Source organism: Medicago sativa, chromosome 2 (genome assembly GCF_051527215.1).
Source record: "Medicago sativa cultivar Bolivia chromosome 2, Bolivia_mono, whole genome shotgun sequence".
In the NCBI taxonomy this organism is placed as follows: domain Eukaryota; kingdom Viridiplantae; phylum Streptophyta; class Magnoliopsida; order Fabales; family Fabaceae; genus Medicago; species Medicago sativa.
Window position 1 is genome coordinate 82,787,171 of NC_140750.1, and position 14,120 is coordinate 82,801,290.

The 14,120-nt window shown below is 31.8% G+C and overlaps 1 protein-coding gene across 2 annotated transcripts; it reads right to left on the reverse strand.

Annotated features, from left to right (window-relative positions):
• Window positions 1-1,010: 1,010 nt before the first annotated feature.
• LOC146951563 (uncharacterized) lies at window positions 1,011-5,367 on the reverse strand. Of its 2 annotated transcripts, none has more exons than XM_085747582.1 (5): window positions 5,008-5,367; window positions 2,192-2,245; window positions 1,956-2,018; window positions 1,759-1,827; window positions 1,011-1,621 (listed from the first exon to the last, which is right to left on the reverse strand). In XM_085747582.1, exons 1-5 carry the CDS (start codon window positions 5,284-5,286, stop codon window positions 1,487-1,489), a joined length of 600 nt encoding a protein of 199 aa, XP_085603708.1. In that variant the 5' UTR covers window positions 5,287-5,367; the 3' UTR covers window positions 1,011-1,486. The 2 variants fall into 2 exon arrangements, with proteins under 2 accessions (XP_085603708.1, XP_085603709.1); XM_085747583.1 differs by having other exon boundaries at window positions 1,011-1,618; window positions 5,008-5,362.
• Between the last annotated feature and the right edge of the window lie 8,753 nt (window positions 5,368-14,120).

Here is a 14,120-nt window from a genome sequence, read left to right on the forward strand (position 1 = left end):
TATGTGATATATATTATCCAGTTAATGTTTCATTACAAATGATTATGAAATTGGAGCTTTCTGCAAGCTTTATGACATGTACTATTTTAGTCATTGGTAAGCATTTAGCAGCTCCAAATATAATTACCATTAGTATAAGAATAATAATTTGTACTACATGCTGAAAGCTTATTGGATCTATTATGAAATGGTTGTGTAAAAGAAATCTGTCATGTTTGCAGTTTTATCATCTCTGAACTCGGTAAAGCCTTGCGCATGCGAAATCTAAACTAGTTGTGAATGCATCTGTGCATTTTCTTTATGGAATGACTATCAGTGCTTTTGCTAACAATTTCTTTCTAAAGTGACTATAAGTGCTTTTGTTAACACTAGTTTATGTGTATTCAAGGTTTTTTTTTCCCGTTCAGTGCCATGCTTTGGTATTTTCCTTTTTCTGTTCTCCAACCTTTCATTACCATGATTCTGATAAATGTTTTTGTCCTTATTTAAACATGAAGTGATTTTGCATGTTGTGCAACATATAAACTTGCATAGATGAATTTAAATCTTGTCCTCATTGACATATAATGGAGAAGTTGTAATGGTATAGTGAAACAAGTACTGAAGGAAGGTCATTTGGGAGTTGAAAATTAAGAAACAATGAGTTTTCAATAATTTAAATTTTCAGTACATGTAAAAACCATTAAGAGATTCATGTGAATGCACAAATACTTTAGTGGTTAAAATTTATTAAGCACTATACATAAAAAAAAAAAAAAAAAATGATTTCAGAATGATATTTCCCAAGGGCAAAAACCCCTCGCAAAATAGTAGCATTTGCATGGAGCAAGGCCCTGTCAAACCTCATGCAAAACACCATTTTGAAAAGCTTTTGACAGCAATAACTCTCCTCAAAACCTCTGGCAAACAGTTCCATGAGTGTAAAAGAAAATTATAGATTCTCACAAGACAATGGTAAGAAAAATATAGTGCGGAAAAGGTACAATTTGAAAATAACCTTATCCCACAAATTGAAAATGTGTTTTAGTAAATTGAAAATGTGGTTCAATATTATTAATTTTGAGAGTTTTGAATTTGTATCCTCATAATAGATACATACGACCTCGCTACAAGAACCAAAATTCTGATAGAACATGTGATTACATTTATGGATTTACCTTCGAAATTTCTATAATAAAGATGCAGGGTTTCCACCATGAATTTTGAACAATGTAAACAACGAATAAAAAATGGAAGTTAACATGAAGTGTTGAGAGTTCTAAACGACCACAACACCTTCAATGAGTAAAAACCACACTCAGTTTTGGCTAGGTGAGGAAAGTGAATGGTTCAGTTTCTACACTTACATTATAAAAACCTAAATTGTTAGACTAGTGAGTTATAGGCCACATCATCTGCAACTTGAATTCAACGACCGTTATTATTAGACATACCGCAAGGAGATGTTGGTATGTAGAATATCACTAGAGCTTTAATCCTTCATTAGCTAATAGCTTAAACCCTCCTCCACAAGCAAGTTTAGGTCTGGTAGAACAAATTTAGGTTCTTGCTTACCAATCTCTTGTACTTTCAGAGAAGCATTTGATGTACTAGAGTTCTGTTGTGATTCCAAATCAAGCTGCTACAAAAGGCTAAGGCATATTAGATTCTAATGCGGCATATTTGATCCAAATTAATACATAATACAAGTTGGTTAGAAAATGTCAACAAGAAGGAAAAATGTTCTACAAAAAGGTAGAAGAGAATAGGAAAGGTCACCTTCATTCTCTTTAAGCTTTCATTTGTGGCTCTCTCCTTTTCAACAGTTAGACGCAACGATGCCAATTCCTGTTGAGAAATTCAAACAATGTTTATTAGTAAAAATGTCATAACAAATACTATAACTCTAAGTTGAAGGGTTGAGACAAGTGTGAACAAAGAATAAGTTAATATATGAAAACAACTACAGATCATACGTTTTTCAAATTTATCCTTTCTTTCAACAACAGACTCTCTTCCTCTTTTAGTTCAGCTAAAGTCTGCAAACATTATAAGCAATAAGCATCATCAAGATATTTTAAACATGTAACTAAATCAGAGGGAAGAAAACACTTGTAGACATAACTAAGTGTTCTTTAAATTTTAGACTTATGAAATGTTTCAGTCATTAGAAGATCCGAGGGATGCATACATATACAGAGCTTATACTCACCTTTTTTCTTTTGGAGTTTCTAGCAATAACGGTTTCCTTTTGATTAGCAGTGACCTACAAAATACCAAATATAGGTGAATTAAACTTGAGTGTTGAGACATTATACTTTAAAAGCAAATTCTTGAAAAGTCATAAACAAAAATTGAGGATAACTCATAATTCTCTTATGCTTTTCTAATATATTTTTTTTAAGATCTTCAATACTCCCCCGTCCCAAATTATAAGTCACTTTGAAAAAAATATTTGTTTCAAAATATAAGTATTTTTACGATATCAATGAATCATTGAGATTATCAATACTATATACACAACTATTTACATTTCTTAATATGTGATAAATGATCAAAACGACTTATAATTTGAAATGACGGGAGTATTATTAGAAAACATAACTATGGAAGGAGCCATCATGTAGCTACGCTTCATCCCATTTATTTGGTGAGAAATTAGATTGGTACACATTTTATTTTGTTTTTGAGAAGCAAAGTAGCTAGCTCTAGCTTAGCTATATTCGTTGGTGGCACCTTAAGAAGGTCCCTCCCTTTTCTTTTTCCAACTTCCTTGTCTTTCGTAAGAGGAGGTTTGCTTACTCTTGTTCAGCATCTTCCTTCAATTTCTTTGTCTCTTTATTTTGGACCCAAATAATAATACATTCAAAAATTCATTCCATTTATTTTTGTCGGCATATCTTTGTCCGATCAACTCTCATTTCACAAGTAACACACCACAAAGGAAGATATACAACATTATAAGGTTAGGTGTTCCACGTTGAGTAAATAAAATTGATCAATGTGGTAATTAAGTTATGGGGTTCTCCAATCTTAATAGATAAGTTTTTTAGATCGGACTCTTCTCATGTGTTTTGAGTCTTAATAATTGATATTTTTATTGAGTTAGGCCACAAAAAGAGTTATTATAAACTGAATTAAGATGCTCCATTGAATGAAGCCGCCAAAACAAAAAGAGCTATCACCAAATTAGGAGACGCGACAATGTCAGAAATCCCATTGTGACAACTTTTAACACAACTCTTTAGATACATATTATTTTGTTTAAAGAGTTGCTCATTAGGTAAGGTTGTCCCTAAATGGTCGTCAAAATATAATTGGTATCTATGGATCATCCAAGGCTCAAAGTACTTACATATTGGCGAGTTGGACCCACAGTCTTACAAAAAAGTCAACTTTTTATCGATTGAGTCAATCTTGATTGATAAAATACAAAATTAAAACAAAAAATTTATTACAATGTCTCATTTTACACAATTCTCTACATGCTCTCTGCAACAAATAGTTAATATTAATACCAGTAATAAAATACTAGTCCCTTATAGCATAGTTTGAGATTCTCTACTTATTTATTTTAAGAGATGAATTTATAGCTATGAAACTATTTGACAAAGAAAAATTAATATTAAAAATTGATTAACAAAAGAATAGTTAAATTTGAATTGAAATTTGAAGTGGAAATTATGACTTGATAAAAGGTTTAAAGTGAAAGTTGTATTTCAACACATTAAAACATAAAAACCTAATCTTTTCAAGATAAAATATATCATTTGTTTTCTTTTTTTTTTTTAATCATTAACGAATATTTTTAAGACACTTGTTAACAAGACCTAAATTTAAAAACTAGTGTGTTGACAGTGAAAAGAGAAATGATATTTTCTCTTTCATTTTATGACGGTATTTGGGACAACTTTCTTTCACACTCACATTGTGCTTTTACTCTTTGTCTCTATTATTTTAGTTTTTGTGTCAATATTCATATTACTTTGTATATTTTGGTTGTCAACAAAATGGTGGTTCAAATATTATTATATGTGGGGGAGAGGACACCATAAAGCGCAGAAGAATTGCAATTGCAAGAAGACACCGAAATTAAAGTGCACGACCAACCACTACACCAAACAGGAATAAGTTTATTTGCCACGAAAACACGCCACCAAAAACTATATAAAATTGTGTCGCCATTGGATTTTACTCTATTACCCTTAATGTGTCAATCTATAGCATCCATCCATTATCCCTCACCCATTTCCCACACACAACACAACGCAACGCAACATGAAAAATAACAAATCAGTTGAAACTTCCTTCCGACAAGGGCGGAAAGAGACAAAAATGCCTCACGAACTAAGGGCTTTTTCGTCATTGAGAAACATGACACAGACACGTAGTTTTGATGGAATAGAAAAGTGGCGAGTAAAAAACGTGATAAGAGAGTGTCTTTCATATTCATTCATTCATTCATTCATTCAATCCTCTGACTTCAACTCCTTCTTTGTTGTTGTGACTTGAATCCAAAGTCACTTCTTTTCTCTGAATTATTAAATACTCCTACGCTTTTTCTATAAATTATTATTAAAATAATTGAAAAATATTATCATACTAATTAAAGTTAGAGAAATGATATTTTGACAACCACTTTTTGACAACTTTTGGACAACTTTCTCTCACATGATGTTGTTATCCTCTCTCTTCATTTTTCTCTCTCCATTGTTTTTGGCCAATAAGAAATGAGAAAAACAAGGTTGTCAACAAAATTGTCATCAAACGGATATCAAAATATCATTACTCTTAAAGTTACACTTGTAAATGACACGGTGACCGGGGAGAATAGAATCATTGGTCATGACACAAACACCATACATGAAAGAAAACACAGTCATCAAACATGACACTAACACACTTTCATATATACCATAATAATAATTTAAAAGAAGAGGCAGAGGCGTTATAATTGAATATAATTATATGTGTTGATGTCAGACACCGGCGCAAAAATGAAAGCAATGATTAAAGAAGTGATCTAACCTTAGATCTTGATGTTGTTTTGGTGATCAGTTTGGTTGGGAGGTTGGATTCTTCGCTTGCTGAAGTGGTGGCGGACCATGTAAGCGGGGTGGTGGGGCTAGCTCTGATGGACGACTCTGACTTTGTAGAGGACCTGGAGCGGGGTTGACGGATGGTCCAGTGGAGTTGAAGTGATGGAGGTGGTGTCGGTGGTTGAGGGTGGTTGTTGAGGTGGAGAAGAAGGTTGGCTACAATGGAATCGTTAGCCATGGCTAAGTTGACCCAGTCATAGTCGCACATTTGTGGTGGATGGTATTGTTGGAGAAATTGAATGAATGAATATACTCCCTCCGTTTCAAAATGAGTGTCGCTTTAGGCTTTGGCACACAGATTAAGAAATGGAATGAAATAATCATTGGCTATAATGCTTTTACTAAACTGTCCTTACTTTATTAGAAAAAGACAAACTTAAAGTTGCATTGAAAATTGTGTGAGAGAAAAGTTTGAGAGGGTAAAGTTGGAAGAAAAAAATTAAAGTTGCATTGGAAATGTAAAGCGACATTCATTTTGAAACAATTTTTTTTAGCTAAAGCGACACTCATTTTGAAACGGAGGGAGTATAAAAAAGAAGAGAATAAGTGAAGGAATGAGAGAAAAGTAAGTTTAAGGTTTGAGGTTTTTTGTGTGTGTTGTGCTGCGTGGATGGATGACACAAGAAAAGAAGAAAAGAGAGAGAGTTGTTGTTGTTTTACTTTTGAGAGAGAAAAAAAAAAAAAAAAACACTGAAACCCTTATCTCAGTGGTTTGGTTTCTTTATGTGCAAGATTATTATTATTCCATTCATTTGGTCCCACCTTTTTGCACGTGACATTGCCAAACCCAAACTGTCTGTTTCTTTTCTTCTTTTGTTTTGCTTCCTTCAATTCAGATTTACCATATGCTCGTGCAAGAGGGCTCCTTAAAATCTAGTATCACAAGAAAAATATAGAATTAGAATTAGAAAGAAAACATAAACCAAAGGAAAATATTTGGTGTGCGTTTGTATATGGTACTGTGAGAAAGATAATATGCGTGAAAAACAAATTTTAAATTTTTGTCTAGGCTCATACCGGTAAAAGTCAGCAAAAATTTTGATTGTTGCAACATAGAGTATTAATCTCCAAAAGATCTGTTAACAAGAAAGCACTAAGACAAACAAGACACTTCTCGTAAACCTTCTAAGGCTCTGTTTGTTTCAGATTTTTTTTCCTTAAAAAAGTCACTTTTTTCATTTTTAAGTGTTTGTTTTGGATTTTTAGAAAAATCATTTTATCAAAAAAATCTATTTTGATCCTAAAATGAAAAACAATTATGATTAGCTTTTTTCAAAATCTATTTTTTTTCAAAAACAAGGAGGTGACATATGTACAAGTTAAAACCCATTTAAAAAAAAAATGGATTTTCATGGGTAGTAGGCAAACAAAAATAACTTCAGATTTTTTAAAAATCTCTAAAAAAAAATCTCTAGATTCTTTTAACATAAAATCTATATTTTTTTTAAAGCTGAAACAAACTCACCCAAAATTGGCTCGTAATCACATCCCATTAAATCATTTTATGAATTTGGTAAGAGATTGTCAATATTAAAGATTCAAAGATTTCATATAATCAAACACCTATTAGTTCTATTTTGTGATTGTTGTCATTGATCTAGGACCACCAACTCTTGGGGATGATTTAGTATTTGGCTCGTCCAAAAATCATTTCTTTAGCAAATGTATCATAAATGTTTCTTTAGCAAATGACTTAATATGAGAATAAGATATCTTCATGAATTCTTTAACAGTGATGTTTCTTTACCCCGTTTAAACATCATTTTAGACACATACTAAAGGGTACAAGAAACTCCAAATATTATTGGTAACATTGGAATTTTGACTTTGATTTTGTATCGCCTACTATTTCTAGATCCGGAGTTAGTGTTTTTCAAACTTCCTGGCCTATACAAGTCAAACATAAGTTTTGCGTGTCACTATGCGGTTCTTAGGCGTAAAAGATGTTAAGAATCCTACATGATAAAAATATTTGATTTGATATTTAAAACTTGAATCTCTCAGACCTAATGAATTAATATTGAGTTGGACTCTATTCATTTGCTTAAATCCTAACAAATATTCGTAATTTAGAGTTCAACTAATACGTTAGTAAACTATGATTAACATGTGATTGAACTTGAATACTTTCATTGATTTGACTTTAACCAAAATTCATTTAACACTTAAATGTAAACAACAATGCTATTTCTCGCGAGGTTTTCTATTGAGAACTCCTCGCAAACTGTTGTGGAAGAAATCACATCTCATGCTGGCCGGAAAAAACGGGATAGTAGGGTAATGGAATTTCAATTGTATAACGGTAAAATGCTTTCGTGATGTTCTCACTATATTGTTTCTCTTTGGCTTAAGCATTTTCCAAATGTAAAAATTATTAAGTCAAACTTCCACCAACTACTCTATCTAGATTGAAATGGTTTCATTAACTATTTGCTAGAAAGTACTACTACATTGGGACCTTTTATATCCTTTTAGTGCATAATCCGCAGTTAATGTATAGCACATGAAGTTCTCTCAAACTGGAAAATTACGCTAACAAGCAATATAACTAATTTTGAAGTATCTCACAACAAATTGCTTGTCGAACGAATAGGTCAATAAAGACATATGCTAAAAAAGTTGAAGTGTAAATAAGCATTTCTGCAAGAAACATGAGTTGTTTTAGAACTTTATGACTTTAAAATCAGAGGATACATAAGTAATTGGTCATAAAACTACATAGTGACAAACAACACTACGTACTAGTGGTGGTGGTAGTAGCGGCTGAGACGGCGGAGAGAAAAACACTCAAACAATTGGCGGAGGTGGAACTGGAATATACCAAGGTATCGGTTCAGGAGGTGGTGGTGGTGGAGCTTGAATATACCATGGTATAGGATCAGGAGATGGTGGCGGTGGTGATGGTGAGTACCACCATGGTTGCGGAGGTGGTGGTGATGATATCCACCATGGAGATGGTGGAGGAGAAAATATTAAAGGCATTGGCGGTGGAATTATTAAAGGCGGTCGAAAAACAACAGGAGGTGGTGGTGATGGAACTAAAGGTGGAGGGATAAGTCGTGGGGGGCGTGGAAAGTAATGAAATGGGGGTGGTGTTTGATCAAATGGATTGTTTGGTGAACGGTATGTAGGGAAAGGCCATTGACCACAGTATCCATATAGATACAAGTAAAACGGGTCACACCTTAAACTTCTTACCCCACTTCCTCTTCTTTGTACACTCAATTCTTGTTTTTCTTCTTTGTTTATGTGTCTATGTTGGTTATTATGAGCAAGTGTTGTACTTTCAGTAAGAGAGTAATGAAAGAGGAAAACAAGGGTTAGTAGAGCTATTTGTACTTTGTTTGAATCCATTTCTTCGTTCAACTCATGTGGTATATTGTTCTACTTGTGTGCTTTATATTGTCAAACAAAAAGGAGTAAATGCACTTAAGATTTCATATCCTTAAATCCTCTTGTTATCTTTTTCACACTATTTTAGTCCCTCGGTGTCAACCTAGCTTTAAAGATATCTGCAACATACGACTACTTTCTACTTATCCGTCTTGTTATTATGATAGTCACCTTTAATTATCTTACATGCATAAATCAAAGAGAATTCTTAATACTAAAAAACAACTTTATAAAATTAATTTTATTTGAATATATTCATCATCATTTTGAAATATAATAATTAATCTATTTTTTTTACCAATCATAATATTTCCGAATGAATTTGTTTTCCTAAATATTAGGTACTATCTCACATTAATTAGGGTAGGGATAGTACGTGATAGTACTATTAAATATTTTAATATTTCTGAATGAATTTGTTTTCCTTAAAAAAAACGTGGAATGTATATACCCAAAAAATATGAAAAAAAAAAAAAAATACATAATAAGCAGACATGTTTGTTCAAAAATAAAATAGACATGTTAAATCATTCATCCGGAATGAAATATAAGTAAAAATGATAGTTGAAAATGTGGTTAAAAAATTTATCCACATGCATCACATTTTTAACTATCATTTTTTATTGAAAAATGCTTGTTGGCACGAGACCAACCAAGCCAACATGCAATGAATAGATATTGACCCTTGGATTGCAGCACTTTTGTGCCTCTCTCTTCTGTGTGGTTTGTTTCAATGGTTTATACATGTGTCGTGGGTTTGTCGTGCATGCATAGTGTCGTGCACTATAACATTGCTCTTTTTGATTATATTTCATTTCGGATGGAGTATACATTTTAGTTAAAAAAATATCATGTTAATTCATTACTGGGTGATTCTAACATATACCTTGATAAATCTAAAAAAGGAAATGATGTGCTCACTATTTTAATTAAAATGCTAAGAATTCTTATTTCAATCCTGGCTTGAGATCCATATATATCAGAATTTTTTCTAAATGTCTTTGAATTTTTTAACAAAGATCAGCATGCATGGAGTGTACTCGTATCCTATGTACGCATTTAAAGAAGCTGTAAATGCAAAGAGATGGAGCAGAAGCATGGGCGTTGAGACGAATTGCGCGTTTCAACAGAAATGGATTGGTATCTACTGCCACCACTATCAATTTGGAGTTATTGAAAGTTGATAAGAATAAAGTAGTAGCATGAAAATGGGTGGTGTATTAATGGAATGAAGATCAGGTACCTAGTTGCATGTGCCATTTGACAAATTTGAGTCTTTGACAATTGGTGTGACTCAAAACGGTGCAAGCAAAGCATTGGTAATAGAAAATTGTTGACACATATGCAAAGGCTAAGAAACACAAACACATGTAAAAGACGAAAATACTTTTCGGTAGTTAACTGCTGAGGAAAATAGAATCGGTTGCTGTTAACTACCGAGGAAAACTTCTGCAGTTAACTACCGAAGAAAACTTCTGCAGTTAACTATCGAGGAACGTAAAACCTGAAATTAAATAAGGAAATACACCTAAGTTTTCCCTTAATTAAATTTAATTCTTTAATAAGGAAATATTTCTAATTAATTTCATTGATGTCTATCATCATTCATAGGTTTGACTAACCTATTATTACTTTATAATATTTCAGATATTATTCATCTCTAATTCAAATAATTATATGGGAGATTATGAATGGTACGACATATTTGTCGACGAAAATAAACGAATTAGCGGAAGCTGAATATTTTCATACTATAAACATTTTCAACTTCTTGCATCATAAATTCAATCATGATTTGGGCACCTGTATACCAATTTTGTCACTAGCTCACACATTTTCTTCAATAAATTTTTCAAAATATATGTTTATATAACACAATGAAATTGCTTTCTGAAATCTTTTCTTCGTAATATTGCCGACTCCATTGTTAGTTTACTGCCATGAGGCAAGAGCACTATTAATAATAAATATTAAGAATATATATTGGTCAAGATTAAGAATATTTTTTTATTATGTTGTTCTATTTTTATTTGTTTATATTAATCTACATTTTTATTCAGAAAAACCTCTTTGATAATTACAAATATTACTGGTTAGTCAAACATATGAATAGTGATAGACATCAATGAAATTAATTACAAATAATTACAAATATTTCCTTATTAAAGAATTAAATTTAATTAAGGAAAAACTTAGGTGTATTTCCCTATTTAATTTCAGGTTTTAAGTTCCTCGGTAGTTAACTGCAGAAGTTTTCCTCGGTAGTTAACTGCAGAAGTTTGTTAACTGCAGCCAGTTCTATTTTCCTCGGCAGTTAACTACCGAGGGACCGAGGGGTATTTTCGTCTTTTACATGTGTTTTTCAGCCTTTGCATATGTGTCAACAACAATTTTCTTGGTAATATACTACACATAAATTTATCTTTTACTGCCGAGTTAAGATCTTCTCCATTTATTTCCCTCTCCATTTCCTCCATTTAGAGAGATAAAGACACATATAAAATATAAAATAATTAATAATGGTGGGATCCACTTAATGATAAGACCCACCACCTATTTTTTGTGTCTATCTCTCTTCAAATTGGATTTTCTATTTATTTTTATAAATGGAGAGGATCTTAACCCCTTATTGCATTCTTTATGTCTAATCCCATGTTTGCAATGTAGCTTCGGACAGTGGGCTGAAGCTAGAGCCACTTAAGTGCTGAGTGCGGAAATTTGTTCTTATAAAATTGCTCTCATGCATTAAGTGTCTTTAGATATACTGAATATAGTTTTGGATAGTGGCGGAGGCATGTAGAGCCTTGTGGCAGCAATTTTTTTTTGTGAAAGAAGTAATTTTAATTGTAACTGCAGCTTAAATATTCCTTAATCAACCAAAGTTAACGTGAATTCCAATTTGTGTAGATAAATCATAAATATGATATGATACCTCTTGCAGTTTAAAACACAACACATGAATGTTTATCTCCCATTTCATAGGGATTACATGTCGAACATCTTGACACATTCGCACATCATACACATGGATTTTTTATCTCTCATTTAAAGTGGAAAAAAGAGATGGGATTGGAAAATCAGATCAATTTTTTTATAAAATATATAATTATGCACTTTTATATTATTTTATATTTACAAAAGCTAAATTATCAAACATTTTAATTTCAATTAACTTACTTTTCTATCTTAAGCAACCAAATATAATTTTGTGTAGTCAATCTTTAAAAAGTATATAAAAAAAGTTTTCTTTGATACAAAAATTACCTATTTTTTCCTTAATAAGTACAAAGGGAATTAGTTAGCATGACTTATTTTTTATTATTATTATTATTATTAAAGCAAACAACAACTCAAACATGTTCAACATAAAAATAAGTGAAAACTCATTGTCTCACGCCCACAACCAAAGAAACTATACTAAACTCATACCCACTCTCGTCTTTCTTATCCTTCTATTTTCTAATCTTGTCTTTCTAGTCTTCTTCTCCCTTTATTCTACTCTATAATCATCCATTACTGATTTTCTAAGAGGTAAATCTAAAATCTCATTATATTAAATTTTAATTTTATGATTTCAATCTTATCCATTTTTTGTTACAAATTTATACATATATGATGCCCCTACCATGCAAATTTTCTGGCTCCGCTACTGGTTTTGAATACGTGAAAGCAATATTTCAGAAGTTTAAAGAGTAATTCTTTTGACCGGATGCATGGTGGATGGTACTAGACAGCATGAGCCTAGCTACTCACATACCCTGTCTTGTCTTCTTATACAACCCGGTTTTCTGTGAATTGTATATCACTCTTCCAATTACTCGCGCTCCTTATTTTTTAATTTTAAAATCTAAAAATATGGATGGTTTTTGAATATATTTATCTTCTCAAAAACTAAAATTTAAAAGGCAGCAGGGAGTTTGAGAGGAAAGAAGGATATACGACATATAATTGCCCAATTTTTCTTAAAATAATACAAGCCAATTCTTTAATTATCCCAAGTACATGCCCAAATATTGATAATTTCTCAACTCACTCTGTCATGTTACTGGAAGCACGTTTCTGGTGGTGTATTTAATCCAAAATACATAATCGAAAACACAATTTTGGTAATGTAGAAGGATTAAATTGGTAAAGTGTATGAAATGCAAACAAACATTCAACATCGTTAAAAAAGATAATATGCAACCAAAATATAAAACGGTAAAATGACTACAAGTGATTTCACAAAATTAAAGTAATTGAATATGCATGTCTCATATCTTCAACATTGATGATCTATCCATTAGCTCAATCACTAGTTGATTAAAGTTGATATGTGAATTTGAAACAAACAAATACCACACAAGGCGAAAAATCAAACGTCGTACTAAGACGATCAAATCACAAAAGAAACGCAAAATGAAAATCTAAGTTAGTATATAAAAACCCAACTTATTTAAATTAAAAAAGAGAGAAAAGATGGACAATGATGATTTCATGTCAAAAATTGATCCAACACCACTCATTAAATGAAGTGTTAGCAAAATTTAGTTAATCTTAATATTATAATTCTCACTGTACCATGAATTTCTATAAGAGAATTTCATGATATACATTACTTTTAACATTCTTGGTTGTTTTCGTCTCTCTGCTTTTTCTTTTCTTCTTTTCTTGATGGTGTGAATACCACTCTTAAACACTCATAAACAAATAAGACGGGGGTTAGATGTTGGGTCTAAAATTTTCAGCATTTATATCGGTTGATATAGGAGTTGTTAACATATCTCAACATAGGCATACACACACCTACTAGTATGTGGTTGATTAATCATTTGATTAACATAACCTTACATCTAAAATCCACACAAAAGACATAAGCATTTATAACCTGCGTGTACAACGGCGCATGCTGGTCATTTATAACCTACCACTTTGTCATTTTGTCCATATTGTTCTGTAATTTTATTTTGGAAAATGCAACTTCTCAAGAAAAAAAGCTTCAAGAATTTTTCAAGAAATATTTGGCAAATTTTGATTGGATGATTTATTTGCCCACTTCCTATTTTTCAGCCACACCTCCTTGAATTGTGGCAAATAGTGCATTGTGATTGGCTATTCTTTATTCTTGAAGAATTCTTGATGTTATTTTTCTAGAAATATAGCATTGCTCTTTTATTTTTATATTTTTATCTCCTTTTGATTTTGTGGAGTACTGTATGTGTATAACAAATTCACGTGACATTTGTGATTTTTGCCATGCGACCTGTAAAGTTTATCCAACCTTATCGTCCTAGTTCCTAGACAAAAGTAAAATCATACAATATGCATTGCATGACTATAGTTATGAGCCACTTTCTACTAGTTCTATTTTATTTCCCTTCGTTTCTTCATCTGTAGGTTGAGTTGGATTGTTTACTGAAAATTGCATGTGACATTGCGACAATCTAATTAATGTAAACAAATGATGTATGGTCACCCAGTCCCAGATGGACTACATGCCAACCTCTTTGATAATGTTATTTAAATCATCAAATGGCCATAATTTGAACAATTATTTTCTTAGCATAGTTTCGATTTTCATATTTGTTTTAAGTCATAATAATAAGTCACTTGGTTGAAATCTTAGTATCTTTGTTGTACTCCATAGAAAAAAGTTAAGTAAAAATAGTG

What these genes read in the sequence shown, in the direction of transcription:
- LOC146951563 (XM_085747582.1), bottom strand. Translation starts at nt 5,286, where the DNA reads ATGTGCGACTATGACTGGGTCAACTTAGCCATGGCTAACGATTCCATT. An exon ending in AAACAACATCAAGATCTAAG is followed by an intron (nt 2,246 to 5,007) that starts GTTAGATCACTT and finishes GGTATTTTGTAG; the next exon opens with GTCACTGCTAATCAAAAGGA. An exon ending in AAAGGATAAATTTGAAAAAC is followed by an intron (nt 1,828 to 1,955) that starts GTATGATCTGTA and finishes ATTTCTCAACAG; the next exon opens with GAATTGGCATCGTTGCGTCT.